Source organism: Dendropsophus ebraccatus, chromosome 3 (assembly GCF_027789765.1).
Source record: "Dendropsophus ebraccatus isolate aDenEbr1 chromosome 3, aDenEbr1.pat, whole genome shotgun sequence".
NCBI classification, from domain to species: domain Eukaryota; kingdom Metazoa; phylum Chordata; class Amphibia; order Anura; family Hylidae; genus Dendropsophus; species Dendropsophus ebraccatus.
Genome location: NC_091456.1, coordinates 50,890,246 through 50,909,252, shown reverse-complemented (window position 1 = coordinate 50,909,252; position 19,007 = coordinate 50,890,246). Strand labels below are relative to the sequence as shown.

Here is a 19,007-nt window from a genome sequence, read left to right as displayed (position 1 = left end):
TTGTGAAGACAGCCTATTGGGAATTTTCTACCTTAGGTTCTGTAGTAGTATGTGAAGTATAGAGTGTACTTTGGAGCTACATGATGGGAGGATCTCCGGACATATACCACTGATAGAACTGATAGGCTCCCATTGTAAGTATAACATGTAGTATACATTTTATTACTGCATCTGTACTGTCTTCTACAAAAAGACATTCTGAGGTATATAAGTCAGATGAGAACCTATAAGGTATCTTGTTGGGTAAATGGAGCCCTATGGATGTTTCACATATTCGCTGTGAGCTTTTACCTGCATATATGCTCCAACATGATATGCACATGTGGTGAACCGTGGTTACTAGGCGGAACTTGCAAGAGCAGGTGTTGTACCGCTAAGCACTGGGGCGTATGTGGTATATACCCTCCCTGGGTCCCAATCACACACTTCTTTAAAAAGGTTGTAGGTGTAGTGAAGATAAACCACAGAGTCCAGGTTAACTTAACCACTTGAATGCTTTACTGGACAGTTCTTAAAGAGACAGTAAAGAGATCACAAAGTGCCAGGTCCAGGAATACGAGTCCCAGGGTTAAACAACTGGGAGGAGCTAATTCCTTGAGATTACCCAAGGCGATAAAGCAATATCAGTGAGGTACTTCGGCATAGACGCACTAAAGCAACATACTGGGGGACAGTCCTGGACGGCTAAAGGACTTCCTGAGAATACTTGTGGAGAACTGGTCACCTCAGACAACAAGGTTGGTGGAAAAAACCCTTAATGGTAGTTGCCCCTCTTTGGGGTTTCAGCATGCCATAATCATGTGGTCAGGATCTTGTGAGGAAAAGGACTGGTAGCATATACTCTTCTCCCCAACAGCTACACACTACTGGACAGGAACTAGCTGGGATTTTTTTATGAGACTGGGCCTGGCCTCTCATTGGTGGACAGACTGTGTGGTAACTCGACATTCCATTTGGGGCAACATTCTAGAATGGGCCTCTGGTAGGACAGGGCAGAAGGGCAGTGGCTGGCAATCATATTCTGGCACCAATGAACAACACACAATACACAGTACAATATTCCCCAATGGGATTCAATGTGCTAAGTAAAAAGTTTCCTCTGGCTACATCTTGTGGCCATTATCATAAATACCTGACTGACAAAATACAGCTACCTAGAAGTGGCACACCTGTTACTGTACACTGCACACATAGCGATATGGTCTTTTTACATAAGCCCTTTATCAGCCTCGCTAGAAAAGCTTCAGAAGCCAATAGCCAAAGACCGGGCAAACCGGGTTCGATCATTGGCTGATCACATCTTTTAAGCCTGATGTTTATCGGCCACACATCTTTCTGTGTAAGCAGGATCTGGGCGTCCAAGAAAGATAAAGGGAAACTGGCAGCATGCATATGTATATATCTGTGCTGTCAGTTTCCAGATTACAAGCAGCAATCTATACTTACCATGCTGCTTGTGATTCAGCATCTGGTTCTCCCGTCGTTCCCCGCCTCCTCTGGAATGATTGACAAGGTGGGAGAAGGTGGGGCCTGAAGATAAAGCTGGCGGGAGGACTGGAAAGCCAGATACTGGACCACAAGCAGTGTGGCTGGTAAGTATACTACTACTTGTGTTCTGAAAACTGACAGCACATTGGCACCTGTGCAAAGTTTTTACTCAGGTTTACAAAGTGGGAGATGTAGTACAGTGTTTTCCCCACTGGGTGTCACCACTGTTTGGTTTTACCTGTTGCACAGCTGAAGTCACCAAGGATTATTGTTTATGTTATGTGTTGTCTTACTGACCAGCCAGAGGTGCTTATTTTATCCTATCTCCTCTCTCTCTCTCTCACACACACACACACAATCAGCCCCACTACTCACAGGAGGGGTTATTTTTAGCCCCTGTAGGAGGAGTTAGCTTTGGTGGAAGAAGTGAGGGCAGTCTCTAACCAGTATTCAGTGTGAGAGGACGCAAACAAACTAGTTCCTGTGGAAGTTAAGCCAGGGTCTGACTTTGGCCAGGACCCCTGACAGGGACCAAGGATAGCAACCACAGATTTCTCTCAGCAAAGTAACTAAAGCAACTATGAAGTGCTAAGCTCACCTTAGGGGAGAGAAGCCACATAGGAATAACCCTTGCCTATGCCAAAAAACCTCTCTAAAAAGTGCAGGGCAGTATCCTGAAGCAAGAGGAATTGACCACAGTAGGACAAAGCTACCGTGCAAGGTCTACGTGTCCTACTGCGCAGCGCAGGACCCAGATAACCGACAACTGGGATTCGTATTACCCACCTAGAAAGGGTATTTTGCAACTAGGGGGCATAAGGTGGTTCAGAGCCACTACTGGCATCCCTGAGTACAAGTATCGTCTCACCTCTCTACCTATATACCTCTCCCGGCAGAGCACATTCACTACATTGGGCAGGGCTCCTCTGGAAACTTCTCTCCTCTCTGTCTCTCTCTACAAATCACCTTCTACTTCCACAAGGACTGGTTACTTCTGTGTCAGCACCAACGTTTCTGTGTCAAAATTTGCACTGCTGTATCACGTGTACTGTTAAACTCAAGTCTTACTTCAGTAAAGTGTTATATTTTTGACTAAACGCACGGGACTCTGGTCAGTTCTGTCAGCACCTGCACCAACACACACCACCGTATACTTCAGTTATTTCCCCTTTCTGTGAGTGGCGGTACCAACTACCCGGGTATACTTCTGCTACCACTACAGGCTACCATGACAAGTGCCCGAGTGACCCTAAACACTACTGGAGGTTACCTACCATTGGGGATAGCAAACCGGCCCAAGCAAGTTGCCGCATCACAACACCCTGGCAGCGCATCGTCATCACATATACATATCTGTGCTGTCAGTTTCAAGGGCTGTATGAGCGATACAAAGATTGTTCATGCAGTCCATCTGCTCGATTTCTCATGCTGTGTTAAGCCACTGCACACGAGAAGCCGATCTCGCTGATTGGCACTCTTTGTGGCCTCTGTGACCAATAAATCTGAGGGTCTAAAAAGACCCTTAGTTGCACTTGCAAGTGAGGATCCTTTAATATACATTAACTTGAAGTCAACCTGGGTTACTTCTAATACAACTGCACGTATACATTATACAGCACTGATTGATTAGATCAGTGCTGTATTACTCTGGGCTGCTGCAGCCCAGATCTATAGATTACCAAGCCGGGATCAGCGTCATTCCGACGCTGAGGCCTGGCTCGGTGAGAGGGAGGGATCCCCCCTCCATGATTGCACTAGCCACTAGACCACCATGGAGACCGTTTAGAAGGCATCTAAACGCAGCTGTCATGTTTGACATATAAATGTCCTAATTAGCGGGCACGGCAATCGGAAAGTGGCTGCCAACAGTCACGGTCCCCGGCTGCAAATAGCAGCTGGGATCGCAACCATTCAGAGCGGGGTCATGGTGTGGCTCCTATCTGACCCCCCCCCCCCCCCCCCCCCCCCCAGCAGTGCCATAAATATATGTCATGGGTCTTTAACGGGGTTGATGAGAAAACATTAAAAAAAAATCAGTGTTTATGATAATTCTTCAGACAGAATTCCAGCATTGTCATTGATAAATATGAAGGCAAAGGCTGAGACTGGCTGGCCCAGATCACTTACTTGTATGTTGCTAGGTGCTGGAGCCTGTCGATGGTGGGTCCAGGTAAGGTAGCCACAGATATAATAGGCTGGGTGGTAAGAGCAGGTTAATTACTAAATGATGTAGAGTAGCTGATGTCTATCGGCATCTGGTGAGAGTGTGTATACGCAGGGGGTGTGTCGTCGTGAGGAGTTACATCACCTCTATGCACCTACACAGTGCTGCCGCAACGAGGGTGACAGCAGATGAAAAATAGTGAGGTCAATTGGATAAATGAAATAGAAAAATGTTATTTGTACACGCTGTCCTATAGAAGTAGACAAGGTATATGGACCAATATAGTACTCTAGTGGCCTCTAGTGTTGGTAATTAGTATGATGCCTAATATGAGAGTATGGACTATGAGGGATACGCTATATAGCTTGATAATAAGCGCTGTAAGTAGATAAAGGAATGGTGCTGTGGATGTAGGATATGTTAAGAAGAAGGAATGGATTTGTTTCAGAGAGTGGGCTAAGAGGGTCACAATTAGTAAATGAAGCAGGGGAGGAAAAGCTAGTTGTTAAAGGGGAGATCCAGCGCTACAAAAACATGGCCACCTTTCCCCCTACTGTTGTCTCCAGTTCAGGTGTGGTTTGCAATTAAGCTCCATTTACTTCAATGGAACTGAGTTTCAAAAACCCACCCAAACTGGAGACAACACTAGGGGGAAAGTGGCCATGTTTTTGTAGCGCTGGATAACCCCTTTAAGGCCGCTTCATGGGTTTTTAAACGAAGAATCCACTCAGCCTCTTTGCGGAGTAGTAAGTTATCATGTTGCATCCTCTGATGTGGGCTTTAATAACTTCAATTACTTTGTAGGTCCAGTCAAAAGGATATTGAGGGTGCTGGGACCTCATGTGAGAGGCTAGGGGTTTAGGTCTAGAGTGGTTGATGTCCTTCTTCTCCGTAGTTCCCTGGTGGTTTTCCCAACATAGGAGTGCGGCAAGCGGCCAAATAGATACCCCTGAGGATTTACAGTTAGTCAAGTGTTTGTTGGTATATATTTTATCTCATGGTTTTTCGGAGACAAACATGTAATTGCATGCTTTGCATGTGCCGCATTTGTTAGGTACCTCTAATCCAGGTGTTGAGCCAGGTATTCTGTTGAGTTATGGGTGGGATGTAGTGTCTTTTAGTAAGATGGTCCCCCTAGGTTACGTCCCCTTCTATAGAGGCTAAGGGTTTTGGGGTGGGTGGGTGGGGGGGGGTGTTACTAAACTGACTAAGTTCATCTGCTTGAAAGTAAGGCCGGAATTTTTCAACAACACGGACTTGTGAAGCTGCATTATCAAAGGGGCAGATGATTCTATCTTCTATGGTGGTATCAGTTTCTTCAGGAATAGACGTTCTTGTCGGTTCTTACTTTTAGCAAATTTGTAGGTCCCCTTTAGTACCCGGCTGGGGTAACCCTGGTCTTTGAATTTTTGGTGTAGGACATCTGCTTCCTTCTTAAAGAGGACCTGTTACCCCCCGTGCCGGAGTGACAGGCTCCCGACCCCCAGTTAGATCCCCTTATACGTACCTCATCCCACCGAGTCCCGCTGCTGGAGCCGGACCCGGGACGGAGATAACCCGGTCAGAAGGCGGAGCGCACGCTCTGGAGAGAGGTCCGGCGTCGATAGAGAATGAATGGAGCCGTGTGCGTGCTGCAGAGATGAGTCCGGCTCCATTCATTCTCTATGGACGCCGAATCTCTCCAGAGCGCGCGCGCACAGTCTTCTGACCGGGATATCTCCGTCCCGGGACCGGCTCCAGCAGCGGGACTCGGCGGGATGAGGTACGTATAAGGGGATCTAACTGGGGGTCGGGAGCCTGTCACCCCGGCACGGGGGGGTGACAGGTCTCCTTTTAAGGATTCCTCAGTGCTGCAATTCCTTTGGATTCTCAGGTATTGACCTTTTGGAATACCTTTCTTTAGGCTCTCAGGTTGGTGACTTTCCCAGTAGAGCAGGCTGTTACCAGTAGTAGGTTTCTGGTAGGCTTTTGTATTTATCTTCCTGTTCTGTAGTTCAATTATAGTGTCCAGGAAACATTTGTGATTTATTGACTTGTGAGGAAATTTTAGATTGATGCTGTTCTGATTAAGGGTCCATTTACACAGAAAGATTATCTGACAGATTATCTGCCAAAGATTTGAAACCAAAGCCAGAAAGAGACCATAAACAGAGATCAGGTCATATAGGAAAGCCTGTGATTTCTCCTTTTTTCAAATCCATTCCTGGCTTTGGCTTCAAATCTCTGGCAGATAATCTTTCTGTGTAAATGGACCCTAATGGTGCGTTTACACAGGCATTTATTATTTATTATTTATCTGACAGATTTTGGAAGCTAAAGGCAGGAATGGATTTGAAAGAAGGAGAAAGCTCTGTCTTTCCTTTATGACTGGTTTCCTTTTTATGGTCTGTTCCTGGCTTTGGCTTCAAAAATCTGTCAGATAAATCTGCCTGTGTAAATGCACCATTAGTGTTGTGATGAACTCTATGAACATAGAGTGCTAGTCCAGATGATGAAATCATGTATATAGCGTTCCTGGAGGAAGATGTGGTCCTGGAACTTCTCACCGTTTTCTCTGAAGACTTCCCTGTATCCATCCCCTCCTTGGTTGAACTTGATAGACAAGTGTCTTTTTTTCAACCGTATTAACTATGTAACTATTGAGTCTTCCCTCCAGCTCAGGAACAGGTTGGCATATGTGGCACAGGGCTCCCCTAAGCTGGTGGTAGAGTATAAATCTAAGGGCTTCCATGATGAAGCTATTGTGATTATGATAGTAAGCGCTCCTGGTTTTCAAAAAGTTTTACTGTGGCTAGTCCATGCCTGTGTGGGATCAAACTGTATGGAGCTTCTGCGTCTATACGGCAAAGGTAAGCCCCCTGATCTACTGTGGTGACATTAAGTTTAGATAGTAGATCCACTGTGTCCCTGATGTAGGAGGGAAGATTGGTGATAAAGGGTTGTAGAACCTCATTGGAATTCATCACAAGGTTCCTTGTCAAATTGTCAATGCCGTCTACATCTTATGTAGCCCATAGAAAGTGGCTATGCGTAGATAAATAGGAAGCAAAAAAACATTCTTGTCTATCGATTATGTGTTTTTAGTGCCCTTTCTACAGTAGAATCAGTTTAAGGCCTTTCTGGAATCTGTGGGATCTGATTCCAGAGTTTTATAGTCCACCCTGTCTATAGTCCATGATCCCCAGGTTTTCTTCTTTTGTCCGCACTTTTGATGACTAGTTCTTTCTTGTATTTCAGTTCGTGTAGAGCTTGCTGTTCCATCTGATGTGAGGTTATTGGATCTAGTCCATGGTGCGTATTCCAGTTTTTCCAACACCTGTGTGACTATCCTTACAAAGATCTATATTGTCAGAGTCTCCTATTGGGGGCATGTGTTTAGATTTTAGATGCCAAGTAGAGAAGGGTCCCCAGCCTCCATCATTTATTAATGGATAATACTGATAAAGTGTCAACCCCCACGAGATCCTCAGAAGATAGCCCCAGTTATAAACATCTTTGATATTTGAATTTCTTCTATTTCCTGTAAAAATAGGTGTATACTGCACTCCCACAGCTTGGGAATGGACAGTTATCACCTGTAAATTATTATGCACCAATAAATCTGGTATCTGGTTTTGCACTACTAAACTGTTGTCCACCACGTACGTCATTGTTCATGTTATTGAACCACACAGTAAGCGCTGTAAATGGCAAAACAAAATATTATGGCACAAAAAAAGGAGCCTCTAAATGGCTCTGTATACGTTATAAAATTAAATCTCAGGGTCAGAACATATTGAGTTTTTAAACATAAATATATACAGTTTGGGCATCATTGTAATCCATCTGGTGAACACAAAAAAAATCCCCCCCCCCCCCCCCCACAAAGTGGGATAAATTGCAAGTTTTTTTTATTTCTCCTCAAACTTTTTTTTTTTTTTTCCATTTTGCAGTAAAATGTATGGTGTCAAAGTACAATGGAAAGAGCACAAAACAAGCCATAAAAAAACCTCTGTAGATGGAAGAAATAAAGCATAATGGCTCAGTGTTAGAAGAAAATGGCGCAATTATAAAACAAACACACATCTCATGCTCCCCTGCTGGGTTCATTGGGCTCTTGCAGCAGGTTTAAATGTTCTAGGATATTACAGGCCCTCTCAAGCAGTGGTTGGGGTGGGACACCACTTGGTCACTTATTGGCCTCAGGAGGTCTTACGTCACAAAACCCAGAAGCTTTCTGCAATATACTCCAGAGCTGTGGTATTTACTTATTTTTTTCAACTTCTCACCTCCCTGTTGCAGATCAGTGCTGCTAAAACCCCAAAAGAGGAAGAATTGGCAAAATCTGTTAAAACCTTCTTGACATTAGTGACCAAGAAGAAAATCAGCAGCATTACAACTAATGGGGACAAATACATTTATTGATAAGGCAATTGCTGACCATCTGAATAGCAACTTCTGTTCACTGTTTTCAGCAGAATGGGTTAGACGATCTCTATAACCAATCCCTCCTAACAGGAGCTGTTCCTGATTATTGGAGAATGGCCATTGTTATACCCATTCACAGGTAGGGTAGAAAAGGAGAGCACAGTGACTGTTGGCTTCACATCTGTAGTAGTAAGAATTATGGAAACACTTCTAAAAGATAATTGTTCACCTAAAAATTAATACTTTGATGGACACAAACCAGACCATGTCAGACTAATCTCATTGATTTCTTTGACTATGTCACAAATGTTGGATGAAGGTGATTTCGTGGATATTGCCTATCTGGACTACAGCAAAGCCTTTGATACAGTAACCATAAAAAACCGATAGAGATGTTAGCGAGAATTGGATCCCTCAATAGTTCAGTGGATTTGTTGTTGGCTGAAGGATAGATATCAGAGGGTTGTTTAAGGTGTATATTCTGAGCAGAGACTGGTTACAAGTGTTGTGCCACAAGGGTCTGTTCCAGGTACTGTTCTTTTATATGTTTGTAAGAGACATAGAAGGTACTAGACACTCACTTGCAGCAAGTCTTTCCAGCTTGTTGTCGGCACACAAGTGCCACATTTAGCTGTACGAGCTTCTGATTAGAAGTGCATAGTTTAGGGCCAGATGCAGCACCAGGCAGTTCCTGGAACTGTCTGAAATTCCAGCTGCTCCTATAAACTTCTATAAAAGGACACCCATGCCAGAATTCCAACTGAATATAGGACAGGATCTAGAATTTCCTCACCTATTTTCCTGGAAGGACACCCTTCAGTATTTTTTTCCCCTAATAGAAGCCTTTGGGTCTGGAAATGTATCTGGATTTTGACAAGAAAGTCAGATAAGTTTACCTGGAAAGGAAGGGGGCACTGTCACTTACCTATGCCACTATATGGTAGGACATGAAGGGATAAGTACATGGAAATGGGTTGCTGACAACGACCTTTTTACATTGGGTTTAGCATCCTCCCTCCTCTGCGCAAGATGCAGTGTGGGAGAGAGAATGGGTGTGGCTTTACATCCGGACGGCCAGGCCCTACAGCCAAGTGCCATATAATTGATTCAGCACATCCCACAACCAGAGGAGCAACAGGGGGTCCACAATCCATCAGCACTCCAGCTACACAGTCAGAAGTGCCAGCAGCACTTGGGCAGCAAGCCCCAGCTATCCAGTACCAGGAAACAAGCTGTGAATCCACATCAGGCAGAGCGGCCTTGGTGAGGAGGGCGGTTCAGAAGCGCCAACGGCCACACGTTACATCATGTGATCCCTCCTAATGTTGGAGGACAGAGACAACCTTTTTACTTTATCAGATTCTTACAGGAAACTTACAGAATGCAAGTTAAAAAAACTAACTACAATGATCATATAAAGCAAAAAAAACATGACAAAATAAAACATCTCACATAAATCTTTGTATTTTACAGTTTATTCAAAGCATTGAATACACTTATGCTTAAAACTTATGCCAAACTAGCAACTCGGCAAGTGAAATGAGACAAAAATGACATCAATATATTTGATATGATTTTTGGGAAGTGCATAATGTTGTATTATAGCTTCTAGCTGAAAAAAATGTTTTGCCCAATTTAACCAAGTAGCCAAATGGGAAATCATTAATGTAACGAAAAACATTTAAATACTGGTTTCAAGTGCTTCAGATGCTTAAAACATAAGTGACGTACATAACTATTGACGGGCTTACAGGTGCTCTAGAAAAGACATTTTTGTCTGAGGTTATGACAAGTGTGGGCAGAGCACCAGACAGCCGTACTTTAGAACAGGGAATTGGACATTTGAAAATAAATAAGAAAAAAAACCTTTACAAAAATCTCTAGTAATTCCACACAGGAGACTGGAAGAACTTTACCTGCTTCAATTATACTGGGCAAGTTACTGATCAAATATTTTTAAGCGAACATTTTAGTCATCAGCCAATAAATTTGTTATTTGTCAACGCAAATGTATCACACACACACCTTGGCATGTTAAAGCAATAAAGTGGCTTTATGCAAACAGTAACATAGCCTGGCAGTTTGCAAAAATATATATATTTAAAAAAACTAAAAGCTGAATATTAAGATTTAGTGTTTGCAGGTCATCTAAAAATAGTTTACTACAAATCAATACCACCATGTCATTACCCAACCCCTTTAGTAAAACAAGAGCCTTTGTGCATCCATGGCCATTATATGGACAATTTTCTATTTTACAAGCTTATCTTGTATACCATTTTCTTAAGTTATTGATAACTGTAAGTGTATCAATTGAGGCTGCATTCACACGTCCGTAGATTTATGCGGCCCTACGGACGTGTAAATGCAAGCTTACAGGTAAGAAGGCAATTGAAAACATGACTGTTTTCTGGTGAAATGAAAAGTAGTAGAAAAGTCAACATGTTAAAAGGTGTTTTTTTTGTGTATACAATGACTGTCTATCCTTGAAACACTGGAACTGCTACTGATCAGCAGAGCTCTGTTCTCACTGTTAGTCCAGGTTGCAATGTCTAAGGCTCAGCCCTGTCTCCAAGGATAAAATGTATAATCCTAGAGACAAAACAAATAAAATGCACCTCTAAAGCAGCACCTCTCCCCTCTGCTTTAAGGTGGTAACTTACTCACCTGGGCTAGTCACTGCCTTCTGGCTTCTCACAGAGATACATAAGACAGTGACTTTAGGTCTGTTGAAATGCACCAAGCATAGAAGACTGTCAGAGGCAGTCACATGATCAGAAAGCAGGACAAGGGGGAGTGCTTCTTTAAGCTTGTAAAATTCAGCATTTTCACAGATGCAGAAACCATCTTTGCTTTGTACTGTTCTGTATTTACAAAATATTATTTATATAAAAACACTTTACAACTATCTTTACCATAAAAAAGTGCAATTCTCTTACTTCCATATTTAGGAAGCAACAACATTCTTCATAAAAAAAATTCTACAGGATAGCAGCCTATGTTAAGCAAATAAGGTGCTTAGCTTAAAACCCACAGCTGTATTAAATAACCTTTTGTTTCAGCTAAAAGAGGCCCACACTAGAAAGCATTCCCCTCAAAGAAAGAAAAATAAGGCATTTATACTGCTAGGGTAGAACATGTCATACGCCTCAGCAGGGTTACTGGCGCAACTGTGCACTAGCCAAGTTGGCTAGTTCAATCAGAGCCAGAGCACCATGCATACGTTCTCGCTGCTCCTGCAGACGACGACGTGCAGCAGAATGAGGACCATTTTTTTCATCTTCTTCATCCTCGTCAGACTGAAGATATTCTAAAGGGTCCTGTTGCTCTTGGTCTGCTTTTTGAAGTGATTTCATCTTTAATGTGGGTGGTAGCTGTTCTTGCCTCTCCCAGTGTCTGCAGGAGAAAGTTAGAAAGTTATATTCAACGTGGTTTCACTGTACTTATATAGTCAAGTATTGCCTCAGTAATCTACAATACATTCTTGTTTGGGAACACACATTTGAAATTATCTACATATTCTCTATTGTTTAAAGCAGAGGCCGCATTCACATACTCCGTACAGAACACTGATGTGGAATGCCTGTAACGGAGCCCCCCCTGCCCAGGCAGCATCTGATAATCACTATCATCTGTAATAATCATCACAGATGCTGGGAGTGGGGGAACTTTATGGATATTTGCCACGCTGTAATGACAGTGCCGTGCATATTGATACAGTTCCTTCTCTCCCAGCATCATTATATCATCCAGACGCTGATTGTGTCACAGAAGCCCAGAAACAACTAAATTGTACTCATCATTCTGTGACCGTGGATACACTGAAAAAATCCTGCAGGTACCCATTCTCTTCTGATGTAACACACTTACAATGCAGTCAACAGCGCTCCCAGGAATTCAGTCTACCACTCACATCAGAGAAGAGTACCTGCAGGATTTTTATTTAGCGTATCCTGACGCGGTCACAGAATCATGGCCATGTTTTAAACACTTCAATCACATTCTGACCATAGCATCTAAACAAGGATGGAATGTTTCTCTGCTGTTGATCGTTACAGCAGGGGTCGCCTGCCATCATGAGTCTATTTTATGGACTATGGATTAGAGAGAAAACACTTCTACTAAAATACACTAAAACTAATGCAGAACATACAGGCCAACAACATCCTTACAGATTAAAAATGAATGAAATACTGAGGCTCACTTTGCCAACCACTCTGCTGTATCTTTGTTGTTAGCAGCTGGATTCTTGCTTCCTTTATTGCTTGGTTCTTCTCTTCTTAGTCTTGCATATGGATGCTTGGAGCAATGACGATTTGCATGAGTAAATCTACTCATACAGCCTGGTAAAAAATTAATACATAAATAATTAAAGCAACAAAAAGGGGTTTATAAGAAATTCTGGTAAAAGTGGCACAAACTTACAGAAGGGAAAAAAAAAAAAAAAAAAAAAAAATAGTTCACCCCAGTACAATAAAGCTAGTATTTTGCATGTCCTCTGAATTGTCCAAAAACTGCTCTACACCTGCAAGGTGAGGCCTGATTTTTTTCCCCCCAGAATACCTCCAAGATTAGATTAACATCTTGAGAATTTTGCAAAGTGGCAGGACACACCCTGCTAAACATGCCAGGAGCATTAGGAAATGGGATGTACTAGGTCTTCAATCAGACTTTCCATTGTGTTGTATGGATTTACGAAACAGTCTGACTTACCATTCTCTGAACATACAAATGGTTTTTCTCCTGTGTGAAGGCGCTGGTGTGTTTTCAGTTGCCCACTCTGCACAAAGGCTTTCCCACAATCGGGGTAGTCGCAAAGGTAAGGCCGCTCACCTAGAAGCAATTCAAGAGTAATGAATATTGTTTGTGTATTCTTACTACTTTTGAAAGATCTGCAGAAAATACAGTGGTGCCTTGGATTACGAGCATAATTGGTTCCGGGTCTGTGCTTGTAATCCAAATCCACTCTTAAACCAAAGCAAATTTTCTCATAAGAAATCATAGAAATGCAGACAATTGGTTCCACCCCCCAAAAATAATGATTTATTATTCTGAACATGTAAAACAGATGAAACAAACATTCAGAAACAGCTGGATATGTGATATTATAAGTTACTGTACAGTAATAGAGAGGATGGAAAACACAAGAGCGGACAGAGACTGCAGGGAGCATGAAGGGATAAGCAGGACACATGTGGGCCCATACATGCAGCACACTCTGTAAACCAAGTTACTCTTAAACCAAGGTACCACTGTACTATGGTGGGATTAGAAAGAACTTATTGGATACCTATACTATTACATTTTAAAACCGTATTCCAATTTCAGGAAATAACTTCAGAATATGATCCTAAAACTAACAATACACTAGATTTAAAAAACATACAACTTTAGCTAGATAACTGATCAGGTTCTTCTTGTACAAACTACTGCGTGGCTGTCATAAGTATAGTCCTGTGAAGATTAAACCTGTTTGGAGCTCCCCACATCATAATGATACATGATGCCAGGAACTCTGATAATACGTTCCACACCGTCCTTATATACAGACTGTGCATGAAACATGGGAATAAGGCCTAAAGGCCCTATTAAACGGGACGATTATCATGCGAAAAATCGTTCGTATGTCGTTGATTTAGATCTGAACCTAAAATTATCGTTAGCTGTAATTCCACATTCGTTCGCTCAAGTTCTGCGTTTTTCCACTAATCGTTCAGTGTAATTGCACTTTGCCCATTGTTTTGCTGGGATCAGGAGTAAATGATAACGCTCGCAACTAACGATTAAGTTCTCACCTGTATGAGTCCTTTTATGTGCTTGCAAAGACTTCTCACGTGGAAACACTCTGTTGCAAATATTGCACCGAATTCTGCTGGAAGAGTGCTCTCCCTCATTTATTAAGTCTCTAACCGTTTCAGCCCTGGGACGACCACGTCTAATGCCATCCTAGAAGAGTATAAGAAGATGTCTATAAAACTTGAAGACAGGAAGAGCGCAATGTCAAGTTTGTTCATCATTCAAAACAGGATTCTTCTATTTCTTATAATGATGTATTTTAGAGGAATCTGAAGAATACTTTTGAACCAAGTCAGACTGGAAATCCCATGTAAGTGTATGTGCACACTACGGAATTATGGTGGAAACTTCAAGCGGAGTCCGCGTGGCGGTCTCTGCTTAAAGTGCTGCCTGTCCCATAGTGATATTCTGAAGCTCATTCCTCTGTCAGCATAGACTTTGTTTTCTAGATAACAGCGGTGACATATTAAAGGTTGTCTAATGCCGGAAAACCCCTTTAATCATTGTGCTCATTGACCAAGATTTTATTTGTTTGCCCCATAGCAGCCAATCACAGCTCAGCTTTTATATATTTAAGGCTGTGGGGGAACTAATTGTGCAGCAAATTTATTTGCTCTGCTCCTTCACAGCTGGCAGTTCCTGGGCCGCCATCAGCATTTTGGAATTAAACACTAAGACAGTATGCAGTGTACGCTAAGCGGCCATATTCGGTAGGATCATCATGTCAAGATGCAGATGCTGTCAAAACGCTGGCAGTGGGCGGCCCAGAAACAGGCAGCGGTCGCAAAGCGGGAAAGGTAAATATGCTGCATAGTTATCTACCCCTTTAACTTGCAGTAACTTTACATAAACAAGGCCATGTCAAAAAGTTACTGATTGTACTGGTTCTTACTCCTGAGACCCACACAATGTATCAGGATTTTCATCACTTGGCTTGCTACAATGCCAGTTTGATGGTTAACAGCCACTTTTAGGCAGCTCGTTCATTATACAGTTTCATCACAGTATGATTTACTATTGCTTGCATTTTTACAGCAGATACAGGAGATATATAGGCAAATAGCGCTGTTCCCATAAGTTAGCTGCACCATGTGTGGGCACCCCAAACCACAGTGCTAAACAACCAGCAGAGTGATCTAGAGACTGTGCTTACTAACCACCTGTGGGATGATCAAGACCACCACATTTATGGTATCGATGAAATATCAATAATATAGGCAGAAACCATGCAATGTCCAGCACATAAGGACTACAAATATATCCCACCCCAACATAGTATTTCCATGTCTGATTGGAGAAATGCCGACACCTGTTGTTCAGCCATTAATGGTAAATGCCTAGAAAAGCCCTTTAATTTTCGGAATTTGGAAAAGCTCACAGGACTCAAACCCCTACACAGTATCTGCTGCAGTCCACTGATCTTGCTTTACTTATCTATTCTAGTGCTGACGTGTGTAACAGAAAGCCATTCAGCTGCATGTACTCACATACTAAGACCTTAGGCTAGGTTTCAGGAAGAAAAATATTATGCAAAAACCCAATGGAACACCTCCAGTGTTTTTGCTGTGTGACTTTCTGTGGTTTTGGATGCTTAGTAATTCCTCCAACCTGCCTTCCTGTCACCCTTTCCTTGTGAACAGGTTACATGACACTTTTCCGCACATGAAATTTGCCTGTGATGACCATAAATCAACCAGGGAAGCATAGGACCACGAAGATCTCCTCTCCAGAGAAGCAGGCACCAATCTGCTCTGTCCCAATGTTGTGCCGAGTCTTAGCTAACCTGTCTTCTGCCGGGATGTATTCAAAGCCGAAGCTCCCTTTTAAAGAGAACCAATCATGGCCGAAATTTTAATTTTTTTTTTTTGCTAATTAGCTGTAAATTAATATTTTATTAATATTTGTAATTGGAATTATTTACTTTTATGCCCGTGATTTTACAATATACACATTCTTTTCCTGTCTCGCGCCGGCTCTTTTCAAAAGAGCCGGCGCGAGACAGGAAGCTCCCGGCATGCCGAGCGGCGGGAAGGGCTCCCATGAGCCTTTGCTGCCGCTCTGTAAATACACAGTGATCCCGCGCTATACAGCGCGAGATCACTGTGTATGTCTATTCTAACTGGGCCTATTAGTATGTCCCTGAAGGTACAGACTGCCTGTGCAGTCTGCATCTTATGCGTTTACCTAATCCTGTATAGCGGAGCAGTAAGGGCGGGGGCGGCCATCTTGATGACGTCACTGGTGCATTCCAGCGCTGGAACGCAAGGGACGTAATCAAGATGGCGTCCGGCTTAGCTGCACCGCTACAGAGGACTGGGTAAAGTATAAGATACAGACTGCACAGGCAGTCTATCTTCAGAAATAAACTACATGAAGATACAGACTGCCTTTGCAGTCTGTATCTTATACTTTACCCAGTCCTCTGTAGCGGTGCAGTAAAGCCGGGCGCCATCTTGATTACGTCCCTTGCGTTCCAGCGCTGGAACGCACCACTGTGACGTCATCAAGATGGCCGCCCCCGTCCTTACTGCTCCGCTTTACAGGATTAGGTAAAAGCATAAGATACAGACTGCACAGGCAGTCTGTATCTTCAGGAATAGATTTAGGGAGAGATAATCTTTTATTATAGGGACAGTTAATTTTCGGTGATTGGTTCTCTTTAATAGACAAATAGTGTACGAGATCAGCACCAACCCCAAAGATCTGCTGCCTGACTGCAAATATCCACTGTACACAGAACCCCAGCTGTTCTCCCATCAGGTGGAGCATTAAACACCGGCGCCATATCAGGTGCAGCATTATACACCAGTACTATATTACATAAGGTGGTGCGCTCTCCCCCCCAGTCCCACATACGGTGCGCTCTCTCCCCCAGTCCCACATACGGTGCGCTCTCCCCCCCAGTCCCACATACGGTGCGCTCTCTCCCCCAGTCCCACATACGGTGCGCTCTCTCCCCCAGTCCCACATACGGTGCGCTCTCCCCCCCAGTCCCACATACGGTGCGCTCTCCCCCCCAGTCCCACATACGGTGCGCTCTCCCCCCCAGTCCCACATACGGTGCGCTCTCCCCCCCAGTCCCACATACGGTGCGCTCTCCCCCCCAGTCCCACATACGGTGCGCTCTCCCCCCCAGTCCCACATACGGTGCGCTCTCCCCCCCAGTCCCACATACGGTGCGCTCTCCCCCCCAGTCCCACATACGGTGCGCTCTCCCCCCCAGTCCCACATACGGTGCGCTCTCCCCCCCAGTCCCACATACGGTGCGCTCTCCCCCCCCGTCCCACATTCGGTGCGCTCTCCCCCCCAGTCCCACATACGGTGCGCTCTCCCCCCCAGTCCCACACACGGTGCGCTCTCTCCCCCAGTCCCACATACGGTGCGCTCTCCCCCCCAGTCCCACATACGGTGCGCTCTCCCCCCCAGTCCCACATACGGTGCGCTCTCCCCCCCAGTCCCACATACGGTGCGCTCTCCCCCCCAGTCCCACATACGGTGCGCTCTCCCCCCCAGTCCCACATACGGTGCGCTCTCCCCCCCAGTCCCACATACGGTGCGCTCTCCCCCCCAGTCCCACATACGGTGCGCTCTCCCCCCCAGTCCCACATACGGTGCGCTCTCCCCCCCAGTCCCACATACGGTGCGCTCTCCCCCCCAGTCCCACATACGGTGCGCTCTCCCCCCCAGTCCCACATACGGTGCGCTCTCCCCCCCAGTCCCACATACGGTGCGCTCTCCCCCCCAGTCCCACATACGGTGCGCTCTCCCCCCCAGTCCCACATACGGTGCGCTCTCCCCCCCAGTCCCACATACGGTGCGCTCTCCCCCCCAGTCCCACATACGGTGCGCTCTCCCCCCCAGTCCCACATACGGTGCGCTCTCCCCCCCAGTCCCACATACGGTGCGCTCTCCCCCCCAGTCCCACATACGGTGCGCTCTCCCCCCCAGTCCCACATACGGTGCGCTCTCCCCCCCAGTCCCACATACGGTGCGCTCTCCCCCCCAGTCCCACATACGGTGCGCTCTCTCCCCCAGTCCCACATACGGTGCGCTCTCTCCCCCAGTCCCACATACGGTGCGCTCTCTCTCCCCCAGTCCCACATACGGTGCGCTCTCTCCCCCAGTCCCACATACGGTGCGCTCTCTCCCCCAGTCCCACATACGGTGCGCTCTCCCCCCCAGTCCCACATACGGTGCGCTCTCTCCCCCAGTCCCTTATAAGCCTCCATGTTATTCTCTATCAGAGGCACCGCTGTCACTTACCCTCATAGAGCCGTCCTCCCCGGCGCCGCCGCCCCCCGCAGCCCCGGTCCTCACCATATCATGGACGGTATCCCGGGCGCCATGGCCGGGCTCGGCAGGAGGCGGTTGGTGTCTGGCGGGCGGCCCGGGACTCAGGGTGACGTTGTGCGCGTTCTCTCCCCAACGCCACGGGTACACCATGAAGTCGCTGAAGCCGGGGCTGGTCGGGACGGGGCTGAGCGGAGTCGCTCCCGGGGTCCCGGCGGAGAAGGGCGGGCGGCGTGGCTTGAGCGGAGTGTGGGCGGAGGACGGGGATACCGCCTTGATTACGGACACCAGGACCCGGCGGGGAGGAGACGCGTCTTGAGATGAGGGACACTGCGGGACAGGAGCCGGGCACACATCAGACATCATGCTGCAAACACTCGGCGGATTCCTCTTTGCCCTCGGAGGCCCTGACCTCACTACCCATCCGAAGACCTCTCGGTTGGATGAAAACCACCGGCCGCTGTCACGGAGCGCAGACCGGCGGGTGATGGATGAGAGGAGGCGGCTGCCCGGTCCTTCTCTTTTTCCCGCGTTAGATTTCGCGCCTGACGACAGCCAATCATTTTCCTCTCTCCGGGCGCGATCCCGAGTGCTTCAGGACGGGCGGATCTCACGCCCAATAGCAGCTCACGTTACAAAGACTGTGACGAGTATCGAGGAATTCTATTGGCTGAGAGTAACGTCATGCACTTTGCCGTGTGCCGAATCCAAACTGGCCCTATGATTGGTGGTGGTGGGTGACATTTTTTTTCCCTCTATTTTGACACATTCTCATCCTTCAATGAAAGGGATACGTCACTGCCTCTTTCAGTGCCTACGTAACATGTCAGCCAATGGGAGTGAAGGAGGTGACAGTGGGCGG

At 45.6% G+C, this 19,007-nt stretch overlaps 2 protein-coding genes across 5 annotated transcripts in view; one reads left to right on the top strand and one right to left on the bottom strand.

Moving 5' to 3' along the window:
- Nucleotides 1-9,539: 9,539 nt before the first annotated feature.
- ZNF367 (zinc finger protein 367) lies at nt 9,540-18,894 on the bottom strand. 2 transcript variants are annotated; one of them, XM_069961745.1, is made up of 5 exons: nt 18,173-18,894; nt 13,855-14,005; nt 12,773-12,892; nt 12,264-12,402; nt 9,540-11,455 (listed from the first exon to the last, which is right to left on the bottom strand). In XM_069961745.1, exons 1-5 carry the CDS (start codon nt 18,509-18,511, stop codon nt 11,218-11,220), a joined length of 987 nt encoding a protein of 328 aa, XP_069817846.1. In that variant the 5' UTR covers nt 18,512-18,894; the 3' UTR covers nt 9,540-11,217. The 2 variants fall into 2 exon arrangements, with proteins under 2 accessions (XP_069817846.1, XP_069817845.1); XM_069961744.1 differs by having other exon boundaries at nt 18,119-18,891.
- The window catches only part of HABP4 (hyaluronan binding protein 4), a 39,885-nt gene continuing 39,692 nt past the window's right edge, over nt 18,815-19,007 (top strand). For all 3 annotated transcript variants that reach the window (XM_069961743.1, XM_069961734.1, XM_069961733.1), the window contains exon 1: nt 18,815-18,878. In XM_069961743.1, the coding sequence (XP_069817844.1) occupies nt 18,830-18,878 (49 nt within the window). In that variant the 5' untranslated portion in view covers nt 18,815-18,829. The remainder of the gene's footprint in view (nt 18,879-19,007) is intronic.